Source organism: Neovison vison, chromosome 1, assembly GCF_020171115.1.
Source record: "Neovison vison isolate M4711 chromosome 1, ASM_NN_V1, whole genome shotgun sequence".
Classification (NCBI taxonomy): Eukaryota; Metazoa; Chordata; class Mammalia; order Carnivora; family Mustelidae; genus Neogale; species Neogale vison.
The window spans coordinates 7522779-7539282 of NC_058091.1; the positions used below are offsets into that span (position 1 = coordinate 7522779).

The window sequence follows — 16504 nt, forward strand, 5'->3', positions numbered from 1 at the left end:
TTGGGGGCCATGTTCAGCGACAAAGAGTAAGAAGGCGGGGATGACGTGGGCTCAGGGCCTTCCCTCAGCACACTACCTTGAGTAGCCCCCTGAGCCACCTAGACGGGGGTGGAGATGGTCAATTCCAGGTCAAGACTGGAACAAGGAGCCCTGGGAAGTTTTGCCAAAGCTGGTAGCTCTGACCTTGTACCCTGGATCTTTCCGTGGTCTTTATTACTAAGTCCCAGCTGTAGCAGCTCCAGACAGTGGATCCCTGCCATGTCTCTCAGTGCTGGAATCTCGGTGGCCTGCCCAACAAAAGCTTCCTTGGACCTACACGTTTGTCATCCCCTCTAATTCCCAGACCCAAGCTGCGTCTCTGCGTCAATTTCCTAAGTATCTTCATCAACAACTGGTCACTCAGCGCTTGGGAGGGAGGGGCTGACAAGGGGACAAGCGCTGTGCCCCCAGGAAGTGTATAAGCCTCCCATCAATGGCACACAGCAGCTAGGATTCCTTTTTATAAGAATCCGAGCTTGGCAACATCTCTAACAGCAATCTGCCCATCTTCACACAACCAGCAAGGCAGTGTTCTCACCACTCATTTGCCTTAGAGATAGGCCTCACATTCAGATCTAAAATGTGATCATTTCTTCATAGAATTTTGCAACCATAAATGGTCATTATCTAAGCATCTATACAGCAGTAAATAAGAAGGCAATCCCATGTGGTCTGATAACACATTTCACTTGGTTTCGTTTAAAATCAAAATTCTTCTGCACGTGCCTTATACACATACACACTAGATAGGGGTCACAGAAATCCTATTAGGATGCTGCGTGACCAAGAAAAGGAGGCCCCAGATCAATCTATCACCTCATTACAAAGTTACCAGGACACAAAGAACTTCTGTGGGGTAGGATCTTGGAACAAGTTCCTTTATTCTACAGGAACTCCAAAATTTCTTTCTTTCTTTGACTTTTTAAAAGTTGAGGCCACATTAATTTTAGTTTCAACAAAATTTTCTCCTCTACCCTGGAGAGTTAGTATTTTCAATTATCCCCATGACTTCCATATGAGCGTTTGTTTTGAAAACACTCATTTGAGAACAATGAAAGGGAACTAATTTCTCAACAGATGTCTATAAAACATTGATTCTAGAAAATCATCCCTAGTAAACGCACACACTGTTTGCTCCCACACTCTTTCAATTCCCCTAAATGTACTACAGTCCATCTTCAGAAGAGGAGGTCCTGGCACCCATCCCTTCTGTTTGTGTCTCCGAGGCTTTGGCTTATGGCGTCCCTCCCGGGGAGTGGAGACACACACGCTGTCTTTCGTCTTGTGCCGTGGGCAGCGCAACGCGTCCAGTTGGCAGGAGCCCCATGAAATCAGAGCCGCCCTGTGCGTACGTGGGATCTAAGCAACAACTGAGAAAGGCGTCTGAGACATGAGACACTGTCAAGTGGAGAGGATGAGGAGGACACGTAAGACAGGAGCTGTGCTCCTGGGGGAGCCTCCATCCCGCTCCTGGGAGGGGGTCTGGGTGGCTTTAGGGACGCACTGTCCAGGTACCCAAGCACATCATGGACGTTCTGTCTTCTCTCGGGAGGGCTGCACTACCCTCGGCCTCCTTAGCTCATGAGGAGGTGGCCTGTGATTCCAGAATCGCGACAACACCCCCAGCAAAAACTTTCAGAGGCTTCAGATTTTGTTAAGACCCAACAGCCTCGTGGGTCCTACTGCCTAAGAATCAGGGCTAGTAATCTCTTTCCCATCCTCACCTGCCAAAGCCTTAGCTTCCTCTAACTTCTACAGAGACCTTACTTGGGCCTCTCAAGCCGGGCATAACTGGATTGATGGCATTTCATAGAAAACCACCGTTTTTCAAAAACCTGCCTCTGTGTTATGCAAGCAGTCATAAAATACACTTTGATTCCATAGAAAATAACACAGCATCCCATACAATAAGATGCTCATTTAAATCTTAGAGGTGAAACTCTTATTTCTGCATTATGAAGTCAAGAAAAATTAACAATTCTGCCTTCCCATTGAGATCAGGAACAAGACAAGGATGCCCACTTTCACCACTCTTGTTCAACATAGTATTAGAAGTCCTAGCAACAGCAATCAGACAACAGAGAGAAATAAAAGGTATCCAAATTGGTAATGAAGAAGTCAAACTCTCTCTCTTCGCAGATGACATGATTCTTTATATGGAAAACCCAAAAGACTCCACCCCCAAACTACTAGAACTCATACGGCAATTCAGCAGCGTGGCAGGATACAAAGTCAATGTGCAGAAATCAGTGGCTTTCTTATACACTAACAATGAAAATACAGAAAGGGAAATTAGAGAATCGATTCCATTTACTATAGCACCAAGAACCATACGATACCTGGGAATAAACCTAACTAAAGAGGTAAAGGATCTATACTTGAGGAACTATAGATCACTCATGAAAGAAATTGAAGAAGACACAAAAAGATGGAAGACCATTCCATGCTCTTGGATCGGAAGAATAAACATTGTTAAAAATGTCTATACTGCCTAGAGCAATCTATACTTTTAATGCCATTCCGATCAAAATTCCACCGGCATTCTTCAAAGAGCTGGAGCAAATAATCCTAAAATTTGTATGGAATCAGAAGAGACCCCGAATCGCTAAGGAAATGTTGAAAAACAAAAATAAAGCTGGCGGCATCACCTTACCTGATTTTAAGCTTTATTACAAAGCTGTGATCACCAAGACAGCATGGTACTGGCATAAAAACACACATAGACCAGTGGAACAGAGTAGAGAGCTCTGATATGGACCCTCAACTCTATAGTCAATTAATCTTCGACAAAACAGGAAAAAATATACAGTGGAAAAAAGACAGTCTCTTCAATAAATGGTGCTGGGAAAACTGGACAGCTATATGTAGAAGAATGAAACTCGACCATTCTCTTACACCGTACACAAAGATCAACTCAAAATGGATAAAAGACCTCAACGTGAGACAGGAATCTATCAGAATCTTAGAGGAGAACATAGGCAGTAATCTCTTTGATATCAGCCACAGCAACTTCTTTCAAGATACGTCTCCAAAGGCAAAGGAAACAAAAGCGAAAATAAACTTCTGGGACTTCATCAAAATCAAAAGCTTCTGCACAGCAAAGGAAACAGTCAAAAAAACAAAGAGGCAACCCACGGAATGGGAGAAGATATTCGCAAATGACAGTACAGACAAAAGGTTGATATCCAGGATCTATAATGAACTCCTCAAACTCAACCCACACGAAACAGACAAACACATCAAAAAATGGGCAGAAGATATGAACAGACACTTCTCCAATCAAGAAATACAAATGGCTATCAGACACATGAAAAAATGCTCATCATCATTAGCCCTCAGGGAGATTCAAATTAAAACCACATTGAGATATCACCTTACACCAGTTAGAATGGCCAAAATTAACAAAACAGGAAACAACATGTGTTGGAGAGGATGTGAGAAACGGGAACCCTCTTACACTGTTGGTGGGAATGCAAGTTGGTGCAGCCTCTTTGGAGAACAGTGTGGAGATTCCTCAAGAAATTAAAAATAGAGCTTCCCTACGACCCTGCAATTGCACTCCTGGGTATTTACCCCAAAGATACAGATGTCGTGAAAAGAAGGGCCATCTGTACCCCAATGTTTATAGCAGCAATGGCCACAGTCGCCAAACTATGGAAAGAACCAAGATGCCCTTCAACGGATGAATGGATAAGGAAGATGTGGTCCATATACACTATGGAGTATTACGCCTCCATCAGAAAGGACGAATATCCAACTTTTGTAGCAACATGGACGGGACTGGAAGAGATTATGCTGAGTGAAATCAGTCAAGCAGAGAGAGTCAATTATCATATGGTTTCACTCATTTGTGGAGCATAACCAATAGCATGGAGGACAAGGGGCGTTAGAGAGGAGTAGGGAATTTGGGTAAATTGGAAGGGGAGGTGAACCATGAGAGACTATGGACTCTGAAAAACAGTCTGAGGGGTTTGAAGTGGCGGGGGGGGTGGGAGGTTGGGGTACCAGGTGGTGGGTATTATAGAGGGCACAGCTTGCATGGAGCACTGGGTGTGGTGAAAAAATAATGAATACTGTTTCTCTGAAAATAAATAAATTGGGAAAAAAAAAACAATTCTATCTCAAAACAGAACTGCGAAAATGACTGACAGCACCCCAACAAGAGAAAACTCCCTGATCCTTTGGGTGAAGACAGCGAGAGTGCTGGTTTCCTGTCACCTGTACCCGGGAGGGTGTGTGCATCAAACCCTCATGTTCTGTACCCGGGAGCGCGTGTGCATCACTCATGTTCTGTACCCGGGAGGGCGTGTGCATCAAACACTCATGTTCTGCACCCAGGAGGGCGTGTGCATCAAACACTCATGTTCTCTGAAACCTCCGAAGCTTGTCTCATAACTGTTTTCTAGAAAACACGGACTCCCACTCTTATTTTTAGCTTTTATTACAAATAAGAACAACATAAGTAAACAAAACCCAGAAAAGAAATGTTATATTCCCCCCTAAACCTTGGCAGAATTTCTTTAAAATACTTAAATGTTTTAACATATTGAGCTTTCAGTGTTAAGTTTTAATGGCTGAGTGTTAATGATCAGATAATTGAGGCCAAAGGCTGTGAGTCTGGACAGGCTGGTGAAACTCCGGTTCATTTTTCCATATTACTGTCCCCACTTCTGGCCCCAGGGATCGCTGTTAAAATGGAAAGCCAGAGACGCACCTGTCACTTGGTTATCTCCCCTGCTCCTGCCTTACAGCAATCCTACAAGGAGTCACTTGCCTCCTGAGACAGGATCTGACAGTAACCTAATCACCTACGTTTCTAAAGTTCAACCGACCTCCCGTGGGCATTTTCAGTGTGTGGGTGGCCCATGGTATGCCCCCCCTCAGATTCCCCCTGAGGCCCCAGGGACTAAAGTCAAAGCGAAAGAAGGCAGGATGGGCACCTGGTTCCGAGGGAAGGGACACACATCCCCCGCAGCCCCTCTGCTCTTTGCAGACATCACTCACACAACACCGTGCCCACCAGGAAGAAAGGTGCCCGGGGAGGGGGGTGGAATCCATCCTGATTTCCAGAAACTAACATCTCTAGGCTTTAAGTGAGCTTCATTCCAAGACATGTTCCCACTCTTGTGTGAATGTGACAACTGTGAGCCCGGGAATTAAATACATCAGGAACCCAAAAGTGAATTTGGTTGTAGAGTAACCAGGACAGAGGAACCTTGGAAATCTGTTGACAGTTGACTACTTTCCTCTGAAGAGGAAGCAGAGGTCCTGCTGATGTTGCCCACTGTCCCTAGTAGCTCACAGTAAACCGAGATGGGGCTCTGAGTCTTGGATCAGCTCCAATGAGTAATCAGAGGCCTCGGTCCAAGCTTTTAAAAATATCTAACAATAATCATTGTGCTTATTCCCTGACATTCATTTTTAATTTCCCCTAAACACAGTTTTTGAAGTTATATTACTGAATCAATCTTACACTTCGAATGATGTGCTTCACAGGATCCCCACTACCTGCAGAATTTCATGCAAGAATTTGTGAAAATCACGTCTCTCATTTGCCTTACTGGCCCTTAAACTGCATCCCACAATGCTCTTCTTGATTACCACACAAGTGCCAGCCCCCAAATTGCTTTGTTTTATTCCAAACACAAACCAGTCCTTGAAAACCCATGTTACTGATCTCTCAGCCAGACACCATGGCACGGACCACATCTGTCGTTCCAGAAAGCTCCATAAGGAACTTTGCCTTTTCCTTCTAGAGGAGAAATAAACATCCTTCCTTGGCTATGGGTCAACAAAGGAAAAAAGGAGGAAGAGTGTTAGAAAGGTTTTACTTTGTTCTGAGAGGTAAGCAGTGTCTGCCCGCCTTCCCCCCCCTCCCCCGCCAGCTTTGGAGGGCTTAGCACCTGGTCTCTGAAGTGTTGAGAGCCAGGCCCCTGTATGCCCCTTGCTGACCCGGGCCCTGTGCCTGTGCCCAGAGGCTTCTGGAGTGTGGCTAGGTTGAAGACACAGATGTGCCAAAAAGAGCCGGGACAGCTGAACACATAGCCTTTTCTGCACAGTGAACGTCAGCACATAACAATTAGGGCCCCAAAGAGCCAGCGGTTCTGGTCCCTGGTTCCTTCTGTGTTCCAGGTCACACCCCCCAAATTAGGATTCTGGGGACAAGAGACAGGGGCAGGGGTATAGTCCGCTGCCCCTCTGCTCTGGGTGGGGGTTCGGGGGAAGAGGGCAGTTTCTACAGGGCCGTAGCCCCTGAGGATCTGCCAGAAATCACGGGTGTGAGGGGAAGCCCGTATGTACAATGCTATTCATGAAACAGCAAACACTTGGGGATAAAACTAGTGAAATTTGTGTAAGATCCTCACTGAAAAAAACAAAACACTGCTGAGAGAAACTGAATTATGCCTAAGAAAATGCAGCAATATTTCAATTCAAATGATATCAAATATATCACATTCAATATACCAAAGTTGTTAAAATGTCCATTTTCTCTAAATTAAAACATAAAAGTACTGTGAAAGAGAAAGAACAAGGAGCAGCCCTGTTGGGGAGAAGAGCTTATTTTAATCTATGAAGATTAAACAATTTCAGGGTTGGCTTAACCAACATTATAAAAGGGGTCAAATTTGTCACCTAACCCTTTTCACACTGACTCACTAACTGACCCACAAAAAATTGTTACACACCATGTAATTTCATCACAAATACTTACTGAACATGGTCTCCACCCTCAAGACACCTGCAGTCTGACAAGGGAGGTCATGATGAACACAATCAGCAGGTGTCTGGGGAGGGTTGCAGGGGGCGGGTGGAAATTATGAAGGTACTTCTAGAACAGGTAACTCCTAACTGCGTAATAGAATGACCATGAGGCGCCTGGGCAGCTCAGTCAGTTAAGTGTCTGACTCTTGGTTTTGACTCAGGTCATGATCTCAGGGCTGTGAGATCGAGTCCTGCATCAGGCTCTGCACTCAATGCAGAGTCTGTTCAAGATTCTTTCCCCTCCCCCGCTCACCCCCTCCATTCCTCCCCCTGCTTGCTCTCTCTCTCTAAAAATATATTTTTAAGAAGCTTAAAAACAAAATGGAATGGCCATATGGAGAAAGAAGAAAGGTATTTTGAGAAAAAGAAACAGCATGTTCCAAAGCCTGGGGAGAGCAGCTGGACATGTCCCAGAGGGGCTGGAGCACTGGGCATTGAAGAGGCCAGCGGCCTGTTGGGCCATAGACGCCCATGGACCAGGACAAGGTGGCCTCGTGACCAGACCAAGGGAAGCATTGTCTTGAAGGGGAGCATACCATTTAATCAGGTACATGCAACCTACAGGAAATATACCCAAATGTTATATTAGTCTGGTTCACTCTAAGAGTTGCGACAAACAGCCCCAAATCTCAGTGGTTTAATACAAGAAAGTTTACTTCTCATTAATTTCCCATTCCCATGCAGGGGAGCTGGAGGGGAGGAGGACAGGGACTCCCCTCCGCACAGGCTTTCAGGAATGGAGCTCCTTCTATCTAAGGACTCCACCACATTTGAGGGCTTCAGCATTCTCTGCTGGCAGGTGAAGGAAGCAAGGTAGAGAGTGGGATTACCAGAACGAAGGCTGTCTGGCTGCAGGCCTGACAGTGCCCCATATTACTTCTCCCATCTTCACTGACCAGGACTCTGCCTCATGACCCACCAGCGGCAAGAGAAGCTGGGAAATACGACCTGGCTCTGGGTCAGGAAGGAAAAATGCAGGGTATTCTCTGCACTAAGGGCAAATTCGTGTCCAAGAGATGTGTTTTGTTTTGTTTAAATATTTAAGGAAAGTTAATTTTTCTAGATTTGAGTTCAGCAAACTATAGCCCCAGGGTCAGATCTGACACACCACTTCCTCACTTTCTCCCCGTTACCCCTATCCAGCTCAAGAGTCTGTACATGTTAATAGAAACCAGTACTTCTGCACATGACTTCTGGCCAGGCACAATGACAGGCACTCTGATGCAGATGTCAGACCAAGCACTGTGGTAGGTGTTATTACTTCCGTTCTAGAGCTGAGGACACCAAGGCTGAGGCAGGTTCTGTGACTTGCCCTTGAAGTTGAAATACAGAGGAGCTGACATTTAGGGCCAGATCTACCGAATCTCAAAGATACATCAAAACATATAGACATATATCAATGTCTTATCTGTTAGATATCCCACTTAGTTGTGCCCTGCCTCTGTGAAAAGCTCCACTCTACAGTTTGCCAAAACTTGCCGGGAGTGTGGTTCAGCTGTGGGCACCCTATTCTCATCAATTACAGGACTTTATGGTCAGCCACATCTGGCCAGCCCATCACTGATAGCTTCAAGCTTTCTGTAGGTGAATGGCAGCATTTCACCAGATAAAATCTGGGGCTCCTGCCTTCAGGTAAAGAGATGATGCTTCTGTCCCAAAGTCTACAGAGTGAGTTCAGGGGAACCGGCACTTGTTTCAGCCACACATAAAGCAGTTCCACTCACGACATTCTCATCACACTCCTCATAAAGAAACACCCAGTGCATCTCCACGAGTTCCCATGGACCACCTGCATGGGCTTTGCATGCCTGTGAAAAATGAAGATGCCCTGACCCCACCTCAATCTTTTGATTCCAACTCTCTGTGGGTGGGTGCTAGGAATACACACCAACCAGTGCTCCAGAGGGCATTTAATAAATGGCTACAGGGAAAATGATAATGAAGACAAGAGAGGGAGAGAATGAAACATCCTGTTCCTCGTATACTCCTCTCCCATTCCTCCTTGTCCTCTGAGGTTGAGGTCAAGGTCAGTGCCCATTCTGCCTTGATTTATATTCACTCAGAAGGTATCCATTCACTACACCTATCACCTCACCTCACTGGTGATGAAAAATAAGGTTCAGCATAAAATATAATTTGTGTTGAATTACTGGTGTTTCAGGAAGTGGGGGAAAACCACACACCTCTGATAAAAATAAACAAACAACAGTGACAGATTCAGCTGTTGTAAATTCACCCAGGAAGTCTGGAAGGGAGAAAATGATTCCAGATCAGTACTGCTCCCCAGCTCCTTTCCCCCAAAGGAAAATCCTCTCAGGTTTCCCAAAGAGATCAACCACCTGAGAGCTTACAATCAACAAACACCAATCGCAAAACATATGACAAACAGCAAATGAAAGATTTAGAACCCCAAGGGTTTGAAGTAGTATAAGTACCAGATACAAACTTTAGAGTAATCATGTATAAAACACTTAAAGAAATTGAAAAATGGGCAAGAAATAAGAGACTAACAATAAATGGCCAGGCATATTTGATAGATAACAAATATAACTTCAACAAATGAGAAAGATAATTGTTGAACTACAAAGTTGAGTGGATGAATTAAATAGCAGAGCTGATACTGCTGAATATGAAGGCAGTATTCTAGAAGGTAGGTCTGAAAAAACATCTCAATGATACATATAGATAAGGAAGTGGAAAATATGAGGGAGACATTAAGAGTCATGAAGGATAGCAAAAGAAGGTCCAAAAGAAGGTCCAACTTATGTCTAATTAAGGAAAGAAGAGAACAGGAAAAGGGAACACAGAAGAGACACTGGCTGAGAATTTCCCAAAATTCAGTTAAAGGTAATACACAATTGGTTCATTCAGTGACTATTTTTTGGATGTCTATTATGTGCCAGATGCCCTTTAGGGCAATATGCACCAATCTGGGCAAATAAAAGAAATACCCACTTAAATACAACCTCAGCAAAAAGGACAGTGAGACCGATAGCAGATTTTTCCAAAGCAAAATGAAAGCTGTAAGACAGGGCTGAGGGAAAACAGTTGGCAACATGGAATTATTTTCCTAGCAAAACCGGTCTTTCAAGAATAATGGTGAATAATGGCCGGTTTGGTCAGTGGAACATGTGACTCTTGATCTCTGGGTTGAGTGTTCGAGCCCCATGTTGGGGTAGAGATTACCTAAAAATAATTTTTTTTTTAAGAATGAGGAAACAAAGACATTTCCATATAAACAAAAACTGAGAACATGGACCAGCTAGAGATATGCACTAAAGACAAATTTTAAAGATTCATATCAAAAGGAAGGAGGAAATGGAGATACTGTATGAAATGATGAACAGTGTAAACCCAAGCATGTGTGACCTACACAGAGCCCATAAAATAAGACTAAAAAGAAAGACCTAGGATATTGTCTACAAACACCTGTGATACACGAGGTGAGAGACTGAGTGAAAGTGCTGAAACTTCCTGAATTGTTGAGAAGATTGCAGTATTAAATTTAGGTGCTGTTAAGTCAGCCTAGTAAAATGTCAAGGATAACCACTAAAAGAGCTGAAATAAAGGATCTAAATTCCAAATAAGTAAAGGAAGGAACAAAATAGAATAAGAAAAACAAATTGAAAAATCATTTTTTAAAGGGAGGAAAAAAAGCATGGAAATAATAAGTATAATAGAATAATATAAGAAAAATATGAAAAACATACAAAAATAATATATAAAATTCTATATATTACATAATATGAAAAATATGAAAAAATAATATAACAAGCTCAAATATATCAATGAATAAAATAAATGTAAAGAGACTGTGTACCAGTTGAAAACAAAATCGAGTTATATGCATTTTATAAGAGATACATCTAAACTCTTAGAACATGGGAAGTTTGAAAGTAACGGGAAACAAAAGATACAATAGGTAAATATTAACTAAAAGAAAGCTGGAATGGCTACATTAGTATGAGACAAAATAGACAGCAAGACAATATAATTCAGATTTTAGACCGGGTCTCCAAACTCTGACAAAAGGTTCAATTCACTATGTAGGTTACAAGCAAAATCTAAATTTGTAGATACACACACCCAATAAAATTGTCCCATGTATGTAACTTTTTAAGCCTGCTGGAGATACAGGGAGGAACTGACAGATGCACCAACATAATGGCTAATTCCAGTACTTGTTAATCTCAACAGACAAAGCTAACGGAAAGTTAATTAAAATCTAGAATATTTTAACAGCACAAGAAACAAGCTTCAAATATGGGACGTCTATAAACCCTGCCCCCAATAGCTAAGGACTGCACATTCTTCTAGAGCATGTACAGAACATTTATGAAAATTGACCTCTTAAAGGCCAAAAAGCAAACTTCAATGAAGTCCAAAGAAGCAGCATCACACAGACCACGTTCTCTGACACACCAAAGCTAAACTGCAAGGTAACAACTAAAAAAGATTAAAAAACGTCACGGGCCAAAGATGAAAAAATAATGGAAATTACAAATACCGAGAATAGAATAATAATTGAAACCTGCATTTCAGTCTGAGGGGTTTGAAGTGGCGGGGGGGTGGGAGGTTGGGGTACCAGGTGGTGGGTATTATAGAGGGCACAGCTTGCATGGAGCACTGGGTGTGGTGAAAAAATAATGAATACTGTTTTTCTGAAAATAAATAAATTGGGAGGAAAAAAAAAATCCAACTGTAAAAAAAAAAAAAAAAGTCATGGAACTCTTGATCTTATGGTTGTGAGTTTGAGCCCTGTGTTGGGTGTGGAGATGACTTAAATAAATAAATACATGTTTAAAAAAATAAAAAAAAATAAAAAATAAAAAAAAAATAAAAAATAAAAAGAAACCTGCATTTCAAAACTTGTCGGGTATGGTCAAAAAAGTACACAGAAGGGGATCTATAGCTTTAAATATTTATGCTACAAAAGAAGAAAGACTGAAAATAACTGAGATATGCATCAAACTTCCATTGAAAGAAGCATACCAAAAGTCAATCCGGGAAACAAGAGCAAATAATAAAGAGGAGAAATTAATGAGATAAAAAGGAACAGTGACCTATGTGGGTCTTAGAAGTAATGATGAAGCAGATGTCCTCCTGGTGAGGTTGATTCAGCAAGAAACGAGGGAGGCCCCAATAATAACTAGCAATAAAAGCGGTGCCGAAGCAAGATCTTTCTCAAGTGCCCAGAGCACAGCAGAGACTGAGCCCAGACTAAAACGTGGGTCTGGAGAGACTTTCCACACTTGACATTCAGGGAAGAGAGGATGCTGGCGCCTCTGATGTCTGTGGGTTAACCGACAGCGTTGGCCTGTGTCGTGGGATAGACAAGTTAGAGCAAAGCAGAGACACGTGAAACCCTACAAAGCCAAGCTGCCCCACTCTCTCCAGTGTGGCAGCTACTTCCCTCATAAGGGCATTCCTTTTACTGGGGGAAAATGACCTGGAAAGGAAAAATGAGACTGATTCGGACTATTTTTAAAAGGTGCTCTGAACCCAGGTTCACTGAGGCACTAAGGAGAAGCTCTTTTTCTTTCCTTCCTTCTTTTTCTCCTTTTTAAAAAATTTCCATTTATGGCATACAAGCAGACATTTAAAAGTCCTAACATCCATTTCAAAGACTCACTCCTAGGCAAGGAACTGAAGTGTGCGAGTGGAGGAGGCTCAGACTTTCCTGCGTTCTGTCACGCTCTACGCTGGCCAGCGTCTGACAAGCGCGCAAGGCTGAGACGCAAACATTAGAAAGTCCGCCCTGCGGAAGTTACCTATCAGTGAAAAATCTACTGCCTCATCTTGAGCAAGAGAAGTAAGTGAGGGGCTGGACTGAAACAGCCCTGCACTAGGCATTGACTTTGACTTCATTCCTTGGAGCCATTTCGCTTTGTAAGAAGGAAAAACAGTGGGTGAGTTTCAGGTGCCCACTCAGTAATGTTCATGTCAAGAGGAGCGAGACATTCCTGGCTGGTCTGGATGATTATGGCTGACTGTGCCCCTCCTGCTATGACATGGAATACAATGGCAGATTGGCCAGAAGAATGAAGTAAATATGAAGGTTCCAAGTAATTTCCTGCAGCTTCTAAAATGCGAGTGCTTATTTTGTGTGGACTCGTCCCCAAGACTTTGAGCACTACCTAGAGGAACGGAGAATGATTCACCCTCATGACCCTTGGATCTCAACCCATCTGGGCCACTTAGAAGGTCTGGGACTCTGGCAGGTCCTTCCACATCTCCTGACTCAGGTACCTCTTCTACAAAGCTAAGACAATGATATCTCCCCCCCCACTGGTGCAAGGATGAAGTGGAATAGCCATATGGGGACATTCTGGAATCTGGTCTGCCCTTCCATCTTCGAAACTCTCTCAATTCACCTCCTTTCCATGATTAATACCTTAATCTTTAAGTCTGTAGAAACACATTGGGTACAGTGTGAACCAAAGATAGAAGTAAAGTTCCTTTAATCCCGACAGAATATGAAAAAACAAAAACTAAATGGACCATCTTCAAAACCAAAGTCAGTGAAGTGAGAGCCAGGCAGAACTCTGAGAATGAGTTGCTCTGAATGGTTGTATTTCCTGAATGGATGGCGGGGGAGGGGGTTCGCCTAAGAATCAAAGCATTAAAAACAAACAAACCAGGGGCACCTGGGTGGCTCAGTGGGTTGTGCCGCTGCCTTCGGCTCAGGTCATGATCTCGGGGTCCTGGGATCGAGTCCCGCATCGGGCTCTCTGCTCAGCGGGGAGCCTGCTTCCTCCTCTCTCTCTCTGCCTGCCTCTCTGCCTACTTGTGATCTCTCTCTGTCAAATAAATAAATAAAATCTTTAAAAAACAAACAAACGAACGAACCAGAAAAAGTGACCAGTTTGGGATTTAAAAAAAAAAAAAAATCTCTCCAATATACTTCAAAGACCTGTTGGTGGCCTTCAGCAGTGCATGCTGAGTGACATTCTACTTTTCCTTGAAAATTTGTATTGTTGTTCTGGGCACCCTGAGCATCCATCCAGCCATAACACCGGTGGCATCTGTAAGACTATAAAGGGCTTAGTCCAGCCTCTGATTTTACAGATGAGAAAGCTAAGCCCAGAGAGGTTAAGTGACTCAACCAAGCCACACAGCTAGCTGCAGACAGTACCACATCAGGTCTCCTGACCTTCCGCTTTCCACATTGCCTTTTGGGAGCCACTGACCTTCATAAGATCACCTGTCCCTCCTTGAAATAACGCCAGGTCATCTGACACAACTCCAGAACCCCAGAATATTTTGCAAGTATCTGTCCAGGCACTAACTCACAGATTTCTATGTCTTCCTTCTCTGATGTCCAGGGATCACACTGGCCCACAGAAACCCCACTTGAGCGCATGTGCATTTCGCTTTGAGGGCTCATTTTATTCTCTGAGGCTTAAATGTCTTCAAAAATCCGGTGTCCTCTCTCCAAGGCTTATCCTCTAATTTTCCTGGGAAGTAAGGACTAAGCAGCCATGCTAAATGGGATACCAGCAGCCATCGAACAGCTCGGAGGAAGTACTACGGATAATGCCCAGTGCCACTGTAGTCCACACCCTTTCCATTTCATCTGTAAAATCCCTAACAGCAACCCCACGTAGTTTATGAAGCAGTTGCCATCACTACCCAAAGATCAAGTAGAAATTAAAGTACCCCGAATAGACAGACACATTGCCTGGCTGGGTGGCCACAGGTTTTATCTCCACACCACTTAGCACAGGACCATACACACATGGCACTATAGAACATGCATGACCTCAAAGATCTAGAATCCCAACACCAGAGAGATGAGGCCACCATGAACAGTGATGGAAGAGGCATCGCTAACTTCATATCTAGAGTTTCCCCCCCATTCAAGGAAGTGCTTAAAAAACGTTTATGACAATAACTGAAGATAAAAATGTTTCTTTTCTAATTTGCCAGAACACATTCAATCATTCTTTTCGGAAATTAAATTGATCTCTGATTGCCCATGAAGTTCAAAGAAACGGCTGGTTCCTGTGACCCAGCCTCCGTGGAGGCAGTCCCCACAGCTAAGGCACAAAGATGAGGAAGAAATTGCCATCCCAGCCCAGCGTGGCAACAGTGCTTCGGCCAAGGCTGAGCGGCCGCTAACCAATGCGCTGTCGGCCCAAACACAGCCAGGCGGCCCCCTGGGAAGGGGGATCTGCCTTGTAAGGCTTGTAGCCCTTTCTGCTGCCTTCCTGTAATTTACTAACACGAAAAAAAATAAATTAAAATTAAAACCCTTCATTGAAACCCACAGCTTTCCCAATTTCTCTGAGATGTTGCTCTTTGCCCCAGAGCAGTTTTGCTAAATTCGTGCCCACGGAGAGTCTTGACCTCTGTCCCCGTGCATTTCCGATCATCTTTTGGGCAACCAGTTGACGTTCTGCCCTTCCTTTACCCCCTGAAGACCACAGAGCAATCCTGCCCGGCCCAACCAAGTTTCTCGCCCCAGGGGCCGCGGGTCTCCACCGCGAGTGGGACCGTAATTTCCCACTTTTGCACTAACCACCCCGACGACAACGTCCGTCGTACGGGACGCTCGGATGCCGGAGGAGGTGCGCGCGGAGCATCCGCGAACTTAGCACCTGTCCCCACCCGTGGTTCACACCCGAAACCCAAGCATCTCTCGGTCCGCTCGCTCGCAGAGGGCAATCAGCGACAGCGTTGTCCGGGCCTGTCGCGCGCGGCGCTTCGAGAGCGGGATGCCCCCGGTCGGTCCCCAGAGGCCACCAACAGGTGCCAGCCTCCCCGGGCCGGCCGCGGAGGCCGGCTTCCCGCCCTCGCCGCGTCCGGGGGCAGCAGGGCGCCGTCCCGTCGCGCGGGCCCCCCGTGCCCACCCGCTTACCTCGCTGACGATGGTGGAGTGGGTCTGGGCGTAGCGCCAGCCGCCCCGGCACGGCACGAGCGGCGCCGAGCGGTTGGGGAAGGCGGCGAGCGGGTCGGCGCAGCTGAGCGCGTCGGGCGCGGCGCTGGCGTTGGCCGCCTCCAGCAGGTACCGCCGGCAGCTGCCGTCGCCGCGGCGCTCGGGGGGCGCCGTGCGGTTCCACTCCTCCTCCGGGCTCCAGCCGCAGCGCTCGGCCAGCGCGGCGGCGCTCGGGCCGCGGCACCAGTAGCGCTCGGGCTGGCTGCCCAGGAAGACCACGCCGACGAAGAGGAAGGCGAAGGTGACGCCCGTCAGGCACAGCAGCAGGAACACGCGCCGCTGGAAGCGCCCGAACTCGCCGGCCCTCTGCAGCGCCTCGTCGAAGGACGGCATGGTGCGCGCGGCCGGCCGCCGCCGGGCCCGACTCCGCGAGCGCGTCCTGCCGCCGGCCGCCCGGCCTCCGAGTGAGCGCGGGCCCCGCCGGCCGCCGCCTCACCCCTGCCGCTCCCCCCCCCACCCCCCTCCGCACGGCGCTCCCGCCTCACAGCCCCGGGCGCCGCGCCAGCCGTCGCCGGCCCTTCGGCCCCCGGGGCCTTCGCGCCCGCCGCCCCCGCCTCCCGACCTCGGGCGCCCGCGGCGGCCGGGGCGGCGCTCCCTGGGGACGCGGCGGCGGGGTCGGGGTGGGCGCGCGGCGGTGCCCGGGCGGCGCGGCCTGGCTCAGCGCCACCGCGCGCCGGCCACCCGGCCCGGGACTGCGAGTGACGGGCACAGCCTCCGGCCTGGCGCGGAGCTCCATTCGGTCCCTGCCAGCAGCCTGCTCTGCGC

The 16504-nt window shown here is 46.2% G+C and overlaps 1 protein-coding gene across 1 annotated transcript in view; it reads right to left on the reverse strand.

Moving 5' to 3' along the window:
• SLC22A3 (solute carrier family 22 member 3) overlaps positions 1-16072 on the reverse strand; it is a 91646-nt gene extending 75574 nt beyond the window's left edge. Inside the window, exon 1 of the mRNA XM_044242763.1 lies at positions 15662-16072. Within this exon, the coding sequence (XP_044098698.1) occupies positions 15662-16072 (411 nt within the window). The remainder of the gene's footprint in view (positions 1-15661) is intronic.
• Between the last annotated feature and the right edge of the window lie 432 nt (positions 16073-16504).